The 14012-nt window shown below is 40.8% G+C and overlaps 1 protein-coding gene across 2 annotated transcripts in view; it reads left to right on the top strand.

Moving 5' to 3' along the window:
- Positions 1 to 762: 762 nt before the first annotated feature.
- ATP6V0A4 (ATPase H+ transporting V0 subunit a4) overlaps positions 763 to 14012 on the top strand; it is a 42061-nt gene continuing 28811 nt past the window's right edge. For both annotated transcript variants that reach the window (XM_032221530.1, XM_032221531.1), the window contains exons 1-7: positions 763 to 879; positions 5260 to 5338; positions 6749 to 6843; positions 7910 to 8035; positions 9643 to 9737; positions 10927 to 11053; positions 11195 to 11277. In XM_032221530.1, the coding sequence (XP_032077421.1) occupies positions 763 to 879; positions 5260 to 5338; positions 6749 to 6843; positions 7910 to 8035; positions 9643 to 9737; positions 10927 to 11053; positions 11195 to 11277 (722 nt within the window). The remainder of the gene's footprint in view (positions 880 to 5259; positions 5339 to 6748; positions 6844 to 7909; positions 8036 to 9642; positions 9738 to 10926; positions 11054 to 11194; positions 11278 to 14012) is intronic.

The raw sequence follows: 14012 nt of genomic DNA, 5'->3' as shown, positions 1-14012 counted from the left end.
TTTGGGCCTAGCAGACCTCCCAAAAGCCTCCTAGGACCAAAATGATTAAACAACACGCGTTGCAGAGACCCGAAAACCAGCTGGTCAGTGGGCGGCGCATGTGCATGCTCGGTGGACTTCAGCTGGATCAACGGCTTACGTGCCAGCAGAGAGGCCTCCATGTGCCACCTCTGGCATGAATGCCATAGGTTTGCCAGCACGGTTCTAGTAGTTATGCCTTAACTACTACACCAAATTGGCTCTCATGCAATCATATTATGGGTCTACATAAAAGTAAATTCTGAGAAGTTCAATGAGGATATCGAAGGGGATATTGGACTGCATTTTCAGGTCCCTTCACATGTGACCTTCATTGAAGAAGCCACCTAGAAAAGGGCAGTAGGCCATCTAGTGTTGCCATTGCTTTCCCAGGCTATTTATGTTCAGCCCAAATAATGACTTGACCATTATTCAGAACTGATGCTTTCCAGGCAAGCATTTGTTGTGTGAACTAAAGAGGCAGATGTTGCTTTCTATCCATTCCACACAGAGAAACAAACTGAACCAGAATCTGAATTGTACTTCAATGCTGCTATAGTTCTTTGACCTGAGATGACCATCATGCTCTATCCAGTAATAGAATAGACCTTGCGTGGTTTCTACAGTTTCCCCCTACATCAAAAGTAACCTTATTGACATGACAATGCTTTGTGTTATTTAGCATTACTTATACCCATCACCTTATGTCTTTCTCCATGTCTTCACCCTAAGAGAATATGAAAGATGGCATCCATGTTTCGGAGCGAAGAGATGTGTCTGAGACAACTTTTTCTTCAGGTGGAGTCTGCCTATTGCTGTGTTGCAGAACTTGGAAAGCTGGGTTTGGTCCAGTTCAGAGATGTGAGTAGACACTAAAAGTAACCCAGCCTGTACTTCTCAATACCCATAGAAAGTAGGGGAATGTCATCTACAGAAGCAAGAATGAGGATATTGTAGAGCTTAAAGAGGGTAGACTAGATCTAGTGAGTTCCCTTTGAATTGGGAATGGGACAACATGCTGGAGCCAACTTGCCATGGCCAACCTGACGCGGGACAATTCGCTGTGGGACAATTTAACAATTCTATTTAATTATTAAAATAAATAAAAAATATTTTTATGTTTGCCATTCATATTTCATTCTGTCCCTCTTTTTGCATCCTTTCTTTAATGATTCTATTCTCCCATTTCTTTGGTATGGTTCCACCACAAAACCGCGAAGCCCTTATCCGCGCCGACATAAGTGCGGAGGGCAAATCCGCGCCGTCTGAAGCGCTAAGGAAAAAGGCGACCCTACCGCGATGACATAACCGTGGAGGGAAAATCTGCGCCTTCCGAAGCACTCAGCACCCTAAACCTAACCCTAAACCTAAACCTAACCCTAACCCTAAACCTAACCTTAAACCTAACCCTAACCCTAACCCTAACCCTAACCCTAAACCTAAACCTAAACCTAAAGCAAACCCCTAAACCTAATCCTAACCCTTACCTTAATTTAAATCGGCTTTCTGCCACCGCGCTGTTTTAAAGCGCCCTTCTGTCGCTGCGCTGTTGTCGTGGCGGTGATGACGTCGCGGTGATGACGTCGCGGCTTTAGCGACACGGTTTTATCACCGCTATTTTGACGAGCGCGGTTTTGTCGTGCCACGCTTTGGTATTATCCTGTTTCCCTGAAAATAAGATCTCTCCAGATACTAAGCCCAATCGGGCTTTTGAGCGCATGTGCTAAAATAAGCCCTCCCTGAAAATATTTGAAAACAGCAGCAGCCATGAGGTGACCACGCTGGCTGCCTACTGCACCTCAAAAATAATAAGACCTCTCTGAAAATAAGGCCAAGCACTTATTTTGTGGATCAAAAGAAAATAAGACCGTGTCTTATTTTGGGGAAAACACGGTAGTGTAACTCTTGACCAGCAGTGAGTTGTCCTGTGGCAAGATGGCCGTGGAAAGTTGTCCCGCAGTGAATTGGCCGTGACGAGTTAGCTGTGGTGAGTTAGCCATGGCAAGTTGGCCATGCCAAATTGTGATAGATCCCTTTGAATCTGCCCTCAATTAGTCACTGTTTCTCAGTGCAGTTTGGCTCCCCAAAATAAATTGAGACCCTCGGGCAGTGGTGGGTTTCAAAATTTTTTAGAACGTCTTCTGTAGATGTGGCCTGCTTTGTGGGAGTGGCTTGCAGGCCATGAAATTGGGTGGGAGTGGCTTGCCAGCCATGTGACTGGGTGGGCGTGGCCAACTTGTAAAATGTGGTGAAACTCACTTAACAACACTCTTGCTTAGCAACCAAAATGTTGGCTCAGAAACTCTGGCATTGAAGTGTGCAAGTCTTAAAGCTGTCAAGTTACAAGACCCTTGCACCCCTAACCCTTTAGAAAAAAAAAAAACCCAGGGGTGTTCAAACTTGACAGCTTTAAGACTTGTGGACTTCAACTCCCAGAATTCCTCCTCTCGCTCTTCATCTTGATGATGTCTGGACAGACAGGGGGAGGGAGCTGGAACCGGTTCTAAACGGCACTGTAGATTTGTGGAACCTCAGCCCTGCCCTCGGGTAAATTGCCTTGAGTACAGTAAAGGCATGGTATGTATTTAATACACGAGAATGACAAGAACTGCAACAGGAAAAAAGAGGGGAAGATAAAGTAGCATTAGAAAAGAAAATAATTAATTAATTAATTAATTATTAATAATTCCATAGGGAATGATTAACCGCACCCACTTTGGGGTCTACTTGTTCCGTCTACTGTTCGCATGAAACACCCAACAATTTATTTGTAAGGGAATGTGGTTCTTGATAAAATGAAGTGGTGACCTTTGTTCGCGTAATAAGCTCTACTCTTGGGAGGTGAAAATGCATCATCTTGAATATTTTATAACCTTGCATAGCAGAATGTTGAGCCAAAAGATCAGTAATGACAAGCAAGTTGAGTTTCTGGGAAATTCCTTTATTGCTGATTTTTCTTAAAAGTGGAGGAATCTTCAAACATTTGGCAGAAAAAACACCAATGTTTCTTAAAATACAACTTTGAAAGCACTTAAGAATAAGAAGAATGGGAATGATGTAATCTACTTTAAAACCAAATTTTAAACAAAATTACAAAAAGGTGTGTTTTTCAGAATTCTTCTCTGCATTAATGCCCCACGCAAACAAAAAACAAACAAATGCAAAATAAGGATAGGGAAGAAAGTATTTGTTTCATAGAACATGTTAGTGCAGAATAATGGAAAGTTGTTGATTTAAGACAGGGTTGTCCAACTCCCAGCAGGCAGGCCAGATATGTCTAGTTTAGCGAAGGGAAAAAAGTCCCGATATGTCATGTGACGCCACCATGACAACATGAGTTTGACACCCCTGATTTAGGATGCTTTCCATTGACTGTTCGTTAAGTTTGCACTTAGTGCTGTTGTGTTTCTTTATATCCAAACATAAATTGGATATAGAATAATTACTATTCTAGTCTCAGTTAATTTTGGTTTCAGCATTACTCTCTTGAAAGAAAGAAAGTAATGTAAAATAGTAATTTAAGTAGGTATCATCAAGTCAGGCCCAGTTTCAGTGACTCTGTCAGAGTATATTCATGAATTGGAATAGGGCTTAGAAACAAGGTCAGCCAATGGGAGCTGAAACACTTTGGAGCCTGGGCATGGCTTAGCTCTGTAGCTCTGTATCTGTGCTAGAACTAAAACTAGTCTGCTGCTGGAACTGAAACCAATCTCTCCTCTCCACCACATTGGAAGAACCACTCTTGGTATTGTATATATGTCTCGTGTTATTATGTATATAAAGAGAAGTTAATGAATCCTGCTGCATCAGTTACCCGTGTGTGCTTTCTGGATTTGATTTCTGCAACAAACTCTGACAGATTGTACCATCCTGGCCTCACCCCAATGATAATCACTGGCTGGATCTTGCAAGGATATTTCCCTGATACCTTCCGACTATCTGCTTTATTCTTTGTCTCTTCATTTTTCCACTTTTCTCAACCTCAGCCAAGAAGCATCCTCTCTTCTAATTGATTGTTTGCTTACATTGTCTATTTTAAGTGTCTGAGTTTCTGTTTACCAGTCTTTGCCTCAAGGGACCAGTTGTTCAGGACCAATTGATTCATCCATCTTGCTGTTCGTGGTACTTTTAATAACAATTTCTTTCTCCCTTGTATTCTTTCTCAACCACCCCCCTCCCTCCCAACATTTGCAGTTTAACACAGGAAAACAATTGCTTTTATTATTCTGATCTTTTTATCTGAGAAATAAGCTCATTCTGCATTATCTTTTCTAAAATGGTATTACCTTTGTCCCTGGGATAAATCTCTTTATTTCTTTATCAATCTTGATTCCAGAAAAATAAAGTTATTCACCATCTTGGTTACTTTGCTCTCAGTTGTGTTTTCACTAGGGATATTAGCTGATATCTTTTTCTTCTAAATATAACATCATTTTTTTCACTTCCTCGTGTTAAACTGAGCTTTGCCAGTGGAGCCATTCCACTCTTGCCATTCTTGAAGTACATTTGCTAACAGGTTAAAAAGATCTAAAGATCATGTGCCTTCTTAGCTCAATTCTTTTCTGAATCACTGTTTCTCCAAGTTCAGTTCTTAGTTACTTGTTTATTGTAAATATTTCTCAGAAGAATCAGATATTCTGCATACCCATTCACTTTACAGCATTTAATTAGGAAACTCAGCCTTAGTAAATTATATTTTGTTTAGCTTGTTAAACATCATTTAAATTCTTTTCGTAAAATTCTAAGAATTACCTATGTAGAAAGCATCACATTTTTCACCCTCTTTATAAATAATGGATTTAAAGGAACCTTTGTTTTTGGTCTACAATCTGGGCAAATATATTATATGAGAAAAAGATATAAATGACCTACAAAATTATGAATATGAAACTATATATATTTCTGTAATAAGTCAAAATAATTAGTTACAATATTGTCCATGATGATACATTAGCTTGAAGAAATAATTTTACTTTGATCTGTTGATGGATATGTCCAGTTGAATCCTTAGATATGTTCTTCCACTAAATGTTCATGACTTCATCGTTCTTTATTTTCATACAATCTGATGTGGTAGAATCATAATTCCTAGAATTCTTACCATCAGCCTGGATTGGATGGATGATAGAAGATAGATAGATAGATAGATAGATAGATAGATAGATAGATAGATAGATAGATAGATAGATATAATGTTGGATAATTTGACTAACGTTTTGTTTTTATATGAATTTTCTTTAGTTGAATGCAAATGTGAACAACTTTCAAAGAAGGTTTGTGAATGAAGTAAGAAGATGTGAATCCTTAGAAAGGGTCCTTCGTAAGTAGCTTTTAGTTTATTGAAAAATTACATTTATTGAGAACTGTTCTTAGTCAATCTCTAGAATGTTTTAGTGCACATAAACAGCAATTATTAGCACTTTTTGATTTAGCATTTTAAAGGTCCCCAGGAACTGAACAAAAAGTGGAAATAAGGTACAGTATTAACTGAAAAGGAGGCACTGCTTGCTGTAGATCACTGTAGACCATTGGTCCCTAACCCCCGTCACCAGTCCGTGGCTTCCCAGGGATCAGGCCGCACAAGTGAGTGAAACCAGACAATGAGTGAAACCATGCCACACCTCCAGTCCATGGAAAAACTGTCCTCCAGAGAACCAGTCCCTGGTGCCCAAAGGTTTGGAGGCAGCAGCTGTAGACCATGCCCAAATGAGTAGAAAATCCCAAAGGCAGATTTCAGATTCCTAAAATCGTATTGCAGTAAAACCTTTTTGCTGGAGATCTTGGGGAATCTGCTGATCAGTGCCAACAGCAAGGCTTAGTTGCATAAATAAACTTCTTAGAAAAAATTGCCTCCTATGGGTTAACACCCAAGGATGTCCCAAAGGTGTTTTTCCATTCAAGGATATAGTTACACAATCCACATTTGACAATTATCTATGTATGTGTAAGTCGAAAAGTTTAAAAATGTGGTTAGCTTTCTTGGAAACTCTTTAAGAGCCACGGTGGTGCAGTGGTTAGAGTGCAGTACTGCAGGCTACTTCTGCTGATCACTGCTGCCAGCAGTTTGGCAGTTCACCGGCTCAAGGTTGACTCAGCCTTCATCCTTCCGAGGTGGGTAAAATAAGGACCCTGATTGTTGGGGGCAATATGCTGACTCTGAAAACCACTTAGAGAAGGCTATAAAAGCACTATGAAGCAGTATATAAGTCTAAGTGCTATTGGTATTGCCATTCGTAAACTGTTCACCATCACTCTTTCCAGATCATTTTTGTTTTTGAAAAAGTTTTCTGATATTCTGTAGATCCTTGGCAAACAAAGCAATAAAAACAAATATCTTCAACTTTCCGTAGGGTTTAACCTACCTGTTTTTTAATGAGAGATGTCTTCTGCCTTGTAAAAATGAAAAGCAGGACTGAAAATATTTCCCTGTGTTTCTTCCAGTGATGCTATTATACCATTGCCAATTAAGAAAACCAGAGATTTAAAAACTGTTGCCCTTAACCACTCAAAGCCTGGTTGCCCCAATGATTAATGCAGAGGATATCTCTTTAACGTGACACAACTTGTCACTCCATTTATTAAAGAGGTGAAAAGTTAGGCCATATCCATGTTCGTACAAAACCCTTAATCATTAAAGTTGTAACTAACCAAGTTTCATATGGTGTGGGAAAGGCAGAAGAGTGTGTTTTGTGAACTTAGCCAGTGTGTTTCCATTTGTTTTTCCTCCCAGGTTTTCTGGAAAGTGAGATGGGGGAGGAGATCCCACCTGTCATATACGGGAAATATCCAGATACTCCACCACCACGAGAAATGATTGACTTAGAGGTAGGCTTTGCATGTTTTTGGTTAGAGAAGCATGGTAGACAGTTGGGTTAACCCAGCAGGAGATGACAATCCAAAATAACATTAAGTCAAGATCGTTACTAATACCATTAAGTCCAGAGTCACTCAGAATAGTTTGTTTGATATAGAAAGTTTATAAATGCAACAGCTTATTCAATTTTGTAGTTGCTAATTGTAGCTCTGGCTTTATCATGTTTTATCCTTCTTAAGTCTACTACTCTTCCTTTTTTTTTAAAAAAAATCATTTTACTTCTACTATTCTATTGTTATTTCATGGTATGCTTTATGTTATAGTTACAAATAAAGTTAATTACTTATGGTTCTCATCTTCTCCAGCCAATATGGCCATGCTGGCGGAGGATTATGATACCAATAATCCAATATATTGTGAAGCCATAGATTGGAGATTGCTCTAACTAATACTTAAACCTGGGAGGGTAGGAATTGGGTAATCCAGTACTTTCTCACTCTTGACTAACTTAAAAGCTAAGTAGGATTGCACTTAGCTGGTGTTAGATAGGAGGAATACCAGGAATACCAGGGTTATAGGCTACCCTGGGAAGGTATAAACACTTCTGAAAAAAATCCAATGTCAATGAAGTAACAAGAAATCACCGTTGATTCAAAGGAATATTTTCTTTTTACCTGTTAGTCTAGACAGACTATGATCAGTAGGGTTAATGGTTAAAGCTGAATTGAGAACAAAAAGTAAATGACTTGGAAGCTTGTTGCTTAACTAGCAGAGATGTAAAAAACATGTTAGAATCCCTCATTGTTTTACCTAAAATAAACAGAAGATGATTTGCTGGATTTTCCGTTAGTTATTTCACTACCTGCATTTAATTTATATCATTTGTGAATCATTCATACCCAGAAGTAGGGCTGAGACGTTAATATTCACTGTAAAATTGCCTAACATGCTGAGATGCATTTTGAAATGTTTGCTGTGTAATAATCCATCTTTAGAATAATCTATTTTGTCAGCACTGAAGTGTGTGACAGAATGTTTGGACATACAGTGCTTCTGTTTCTCTCCGCCTATAAACAGACCGTCTTGGAGAAACTGGAATGTGAGTTGGAAGAAGCCAACCAGAACCTGCAGTCATTGAGGCAGAACCTTCTGGAACTCACTGAACTCAAACATCTCCTGAAGAAAACCCAAGACTTCTTTGAGGTGACACAATTTTTGAATGCATTCTTGTCATTTCAGAATTTGGGTTCAGCTCAACCATCTGAGCCTTTTGAGGTAGTCCAGACAAGAAGCACACCTAGAAGTACTAGTTCTGCTTTATTGTAAAGTTACTGCCAACTGTCCAACTAGTCAATCCAAAATAAGCTCTCCGGAGTTTTGAATACCCAAAAGTAAAATTTTATTAGATACACCATTTTGGTACTGAAGAAACAAAAGCAGCTCTGGTTTTCCTGTGCAAATGCTTAGTTAAACAATACTATTCCTTTCTCCCACCATTGGGTGATCACATTGTCCAGTTATGAAGCCTCCTTTTATTATGGGAACAGTCCATCTCTTTCTCAAGCACCTACAGTGGTGACCTTGATGGTTGCCAGGCTCTCACAATCCCCACTCACATTCTCAGCATTCTATTTCCCTCTTTGCTCCCCCTAATTAATTGGCAAGTTGAAAAGTGTTAAGTTTGAAAGACACAAAATGGTTCAATCTTGACAGAATTAACAGAGTCTTGCGAGCCTGAAAGTACATCTCTCCCCTCTTAACTTTACAGTCCAAGAAACTAGGGAGGGTCCCTACTGAAACAAATGCTATTCCATGTGTTTTCAATGGGCTAAGCTTCCTCATATTTGACTGTTGCCCTGACTGCAGCTCTTCCCTTGCCTCTCAAGGTCATTCCCACGTATCATTACATCAGTCCCAGCAATGATTCTGGGAATTCTTACTGATCCCCCACCAAGTCTCAGCCAAGGGTGGCTATGTGTTGCTGTGCTAGTCCTCCGTGGTAGATCAGGTTAGGGAACCAACTCTTCAGGAATATTAGAACTTACTTTTGGAAATAGGCTATAGTAACAGAACCTTGGTAAAAATAGGCTCCTTTTCTTGAGCTTACCCAAGTCTTTCTAATATTATCTTACTTCCCAGAAAATAAAAAAATGCTTCTATTTTCTTTGATGATGTAATTGTTCTTGCCTATTTCCATTGTTATCTCCCAGCTGGTTATGCCCCAATATTCCTTCCCCAATACAGTGGCCTTCAGATGTAAGCTTTTATTTATCCACTGGTTAGCCTCTAATATTCCTGTGGTATCTGGAGGATGCTAGGATAGCCAAAGGTGTCCTAAAACCACCATCTTTATATATAAAAATGGCGCTCTGTGTGTGTGTGTGTGTGTGTGTGTGTGTGTGTGTGTGTGTGTGTGTGTGTATGTAATGTTCCAGCATAACTCTGGAACAATTTGAGCAATTTCAACCAAACTTGGTGCACAGATGACTTACTCTCTGGAAACAAATACTGTGGGGATAAGACCCCGCTAACATCCCTTGGAATGTGTGTTCTGTTAAGCTACAGCCTGTTGTGCCTTAAAATGGCTTCTATTATACAGCGCAGTGGAGTCACCATGGTAATGGCTTCACAGTACTCCACAAGGGGGCTACCTCTGGTAAGGGGAAAAATCCACCACTAGAAATTACATTTGGTCCAGACATTTGTGAAACCTGGCAATGCCAGGTTAACAGCTAGTAAATAATAAAGAGATCTTGAACTGGCTGAGTTTTGGGATCAGGCTTTAGGTTAAGTCTTTCTCCTGCTTTCAGACTGAGACTAATTTGCCTGATGATTTCTTCAATGAAGATACTTCAGGGCTATTGGAATTGAGAAGTACTCCTGCAGCAGTTGCTGCAAAACTGGGGTGAGTATTGTTTCTTTTGTGTTGTATTCCCCCATATTTATGTCTTGGTGATCTAGCTTGAACTATGGTTCAAGCATCTCATTGAAGTGAACACACTTTCTCCTGGCTGGATGTAACTGACGGGGAAGAATATTCTCCATTAGCATATTTATTTATTTATCATCATAATATTTCCCCTTTCTCCCGGAGCTGGGCTGAAGAGGCCTCCATGAGGCAGCAAATGATGCAATGAGGATCATATCCTTGTAATATAAGCTCCACTCCCATCACATATCTATTGCAGTGTTGCATGCATGTATGAAAGGGGCTGAGCTTATGTCATGATTTCATCATTTTGCTGAAAGTCTTTAGTCGTATAGCTCTCTCTATAGAAATGGTCATCTCTGCTTGGTACCCAAGCCTTTCTAACCACGCCACTAAATTCCAAAGTGCTACCATTTTGAGACACAAAAATGAGAACTGCATATAGGCTTATATATAGGCTTTCAACTGCATAACCCTTACATAGGCTTAGTTTAAGAAGAAATGGGGGAACATCACAACTTCTTCCCCACAAAATATTTATTAATATCTAAAACTTGACCCACTTACACATGTGAAGCTAAAGTTAACCTTGTCCTACCGCAGGGGTGTCAAACTCAATTTCATTGAGTTCATCAGGGCTGTGGTTGACCTCGGGGGGCCAGGGGTGAGTGTAGGCAACTGGGTGGGCATGGCCACTTTGACGCCACTCCCTAAAATGCTATCATGTTTCCGGGGACGCCATTCCCCAAACTACTATCATCTGGGTAGACCAAGACAGCTCCGCGGGCCGGATCCGACCACATCGTGGGTTGAATGCAGGCTGTGGGCCTTGAGTTTGACCCCCCCGTACTACTGCATCTCTGTCCTACTAACATGACCATCACTCAATTGTAAAGTTCCTCAGAGCATGCCATCTTTTTGCTCCCAAAATTTTCCCATTCTGTTTTAGGATATTTGATACTATCTAAGAATGCTGGGAATTATCAGTTAGTCAGTCATTTTATTTATATTAATAAAATAGTCCCAACACATGCAGAAGGTGCCATGGTGGATAAGGCCAATCTAGGAACTGGTGGTAGGATTACAATTGGTCTAATTCAATAAACTAATTACTTCTATCAGAGTGTGTTATACAGGGGTATTATGTTTGTTTTGCATTCCATAGATTCATAGCTGGTGTGATTAAAAGAGAGAGGCTGGTGACTTTTGAACGTTTGCTGTGGAGAGCCTGCAGGGGAAACGTCTACCTGAAGTTCAGTGAAATGGATACACCCTTGGAAGATCCTGTCACTGTAGGTACTAATAGGTTTTTAATTGTGTTACCTCAGATCTTTTACCTGGGCTACAATGCCAGGAAATGGCTGGGATTGCATTTGGTTGCGTCTGTAACCATTTTGAAACAGTTTCTCCCTAAATCCTATTTCCTTTCCCAGAAAGAAGAGATGAAAAAGAATGTATTCATCATCTTCTATCAAGGGGAACAGCTGAAACAGAAAATCAAGAAGATTTGTGAAGGGTGAGAAAGAGCATTTTGACTGTAACTGAAATTAATGAATCTTGAGTTGGTCAATTAATGAAACTTGAGTTGGCTTTCAGATTGATCTCAGTGGGATTTTAATGCCCACTGTTTTGTCTTGTCTTAGACAAGACCCAGCCTGGAAAATTCAAAGTGTAATTAAGTCCAGAGTTGGAACATGCTGATACAATCCAGGTTGCCCGTGTGAGATTTAAATCTTTACTCACAACTATCTGATAGAGAATTATCACTATTACAATTGCTTCTGGTTATGTCACTGAAATTGATATTGAACATGTCATCCCAAAGATGTTTTTTAAAGAGGCAATTGGACTTCGTTTGTTCTTCCGTGAAGACGTGTCACTTCTCATCCAAGAAGCTTCCTCGGTTCTGGTTGGGAATTTAGATAAGAAGCGTCAGAACTGAAGAAGCTCCTTGGATGAGAAGCAAAACTTCCTCAAGGAAAAAAGCGCCTTTGGGTCAGCCATGACCTGGATGACGGAGAATCTCCATAGACATATTGAACATGCCCCATGGATTACAAACGTTTGGGGGTGAGGACAGCTCCTTAAAGAGAGGCAAAATGATATCATCCATGTCCATATTGAAGATAGGGGTCCTTCGAGATTTACAGTACCTTAGAAAATTTGAAGCGCCACATTTCTAAATCCAAACCAATTATTCATGGGCTTAGCAGCTATGATGGCGAACCTATGGCACACGTGCCACAGGTGCATATGGAGCCCTCTCGGGGGGTACATGAGCTGTCACCCCAGCTTAGTTCTACCATGCATGTGCGCGCGCCTCCCTCCGGCCAGCTAATTTTTGAGTCTTTGCTATGCATGTGGGAGATGCATGCACATGTGCAGAGTCGGGTGGTGTCATGTGCACATGTGCAGGGGGTGGGGGGAGCAGGGTGTGTGTGGTACACTCCCCATGCCCCATTTTTGGTCCCAGGAGGCTTCAGGGAGGCCTGCTAGGCCCATAACGGGGCACAGGGAGGGCTGTGCACATGCACGGGGGGCACATGATATTATGGGTGTGGACACACATGGGCATGATTTTGGCACACGGGGACAAAAAGTTAGCCATCACTGACCTATAGAAATTCAAGATTTAAGGTTATTGCTAATGTTTCTGTCTCTTGTTTTTTATTTTACTGCACGTTGCTCTTAATTTTTAACACTAGAAAAATTAATGAGTGTTAAATTTTACCTACCAGATTTATTAAAATTGGAAGCAGAGCAAAAGATAAGCATTTCCCCCAAGCCTTCTCTCTTTCAAATGAGGATGCTGTAACACTAATAGGTGTTCTCCAGCAGATTTTATCAATTTCAGAACTCTCCAGTGAATGGTTCATGTGCTTTCCTAGATGAAGGTGTCATTAAAGTAAAAGTGACATTCTGACAGGCAAAACCGGCATGCAAAAGAACTGTGAAAAGATCAAAGCTATTGGGCTGAAACCTTGTCTGTGTTGAGGGGGGGAGGGAGGGAATGTAGCTTGTGTGGGCTCTTTTAAAGAGAGACATTTTTTCAACTACAATTTGAGAACTTAAAAGTTTGGTTTAAAATAATGGGGTGAGCATCTAAAGCTTTTCCTAATGAAAAACTAATTAATATGCTTCAGTTGATGGTTTGATTTGAATAGATAATTGATGAATCCATGTCGTGCTTGAAGCTGGAAGAATATAGGCATGGATAGCAGCATCAAGGTGGGGTAGAAGACAAAATAGTGTGATGGTAACCCTACCGCTGTGGTATGCAGATGTACAAAAGTAGATGTTGTGGCCTGCCAGCAGCCAGTGAAGCTGGTGGCAGACTCAGACAGTGAGGGGGTTGGGGAGAAACATGGGCCAGTCCTGGAGTTTGGGGAAGGCTCTGAAGAGTGCTCTGCGTCGGAGACAGAGATGGGACCAGGGCCATCCGACAGTTATCAGCTGCCTTTGGAGTCAGATAACAGTGGGGCAGAAGTACAGCTGGAGCCTATTCCCAGTGTGCACATGCGCAAAGATGCCATGAGAAGGGGACAGCTAAGGAACAAGGATCAACTCAGGAGGAAAGCCACAGGTGGACGGTGAATGGCCCCTCCCATAGGGAATAAAGAGGAGTGAAAGAGGAGGGGAATTTGCAAGAGACAATTAGTTCAATTCATTAGGGTGAAGATCTCTTCCTGACATCTTGCCAAGTAATTGCTGCTACAGCATGGCATTTGAAAGATATCGGCCTGGCAACTCTCCAAGCCTGATAAAGGTCTGTAGTTGTGAAATCTCATGGAAGACTGTTTGTCGGGACTTTGCTGGAGGAGGAATGCCCTTTAACGTAAATAAGAGAGATTTTATCAGGACAAGGAGTCTGCTTCATGATCTTAGGAAGCCTAGGTCAGAACAGTAAAAAGGTTTGCATGAGCCGTGGTAGCACAGTGGTTAGAATGCAGTATTGCAGGCTAATTCTGCCAACTGCTAGCAGTTCGATTCTGAACGGCTTCCTAACGGCTTGACTCAGCCTTCCATCCTTCCAAGGTTGATAAAATGAAGACCCAGATTTTGTGGGCATTATTCTGACTCTGTAAACCATTTAGAGAGGGATGCAAAGCCCTGTGAAGTGGTATATAAGTCTAAATGCTATTGCTATTGTAATATTTGTCCACCCTCCTGCAAATTTGATGGTGCTACTGGATAGGTAGCATTTCCTTCTTGCGATGAAGCACTCCCCCCCACCCTATGTTTAAGCTTTCC

This window comes from Thamnophis elegans, chromosome 7, assembly GCF_009769535.1.
Source record: "Thamnophis elegans isolate rThaEle1 chromosome 7, rThaEle1.pri, whole genome shotgun sequence".
NCBI classification, from domain to species: domain Eukaryota; kingdom Metazoa; phylum Chordata; class Lepidosauria; order Squamata; family Colubridae; genus Thamnophis; species Thamnophis elegans.
This window is presented reverse-complemented; position numbering and strand designations above follow the sequence as displayed.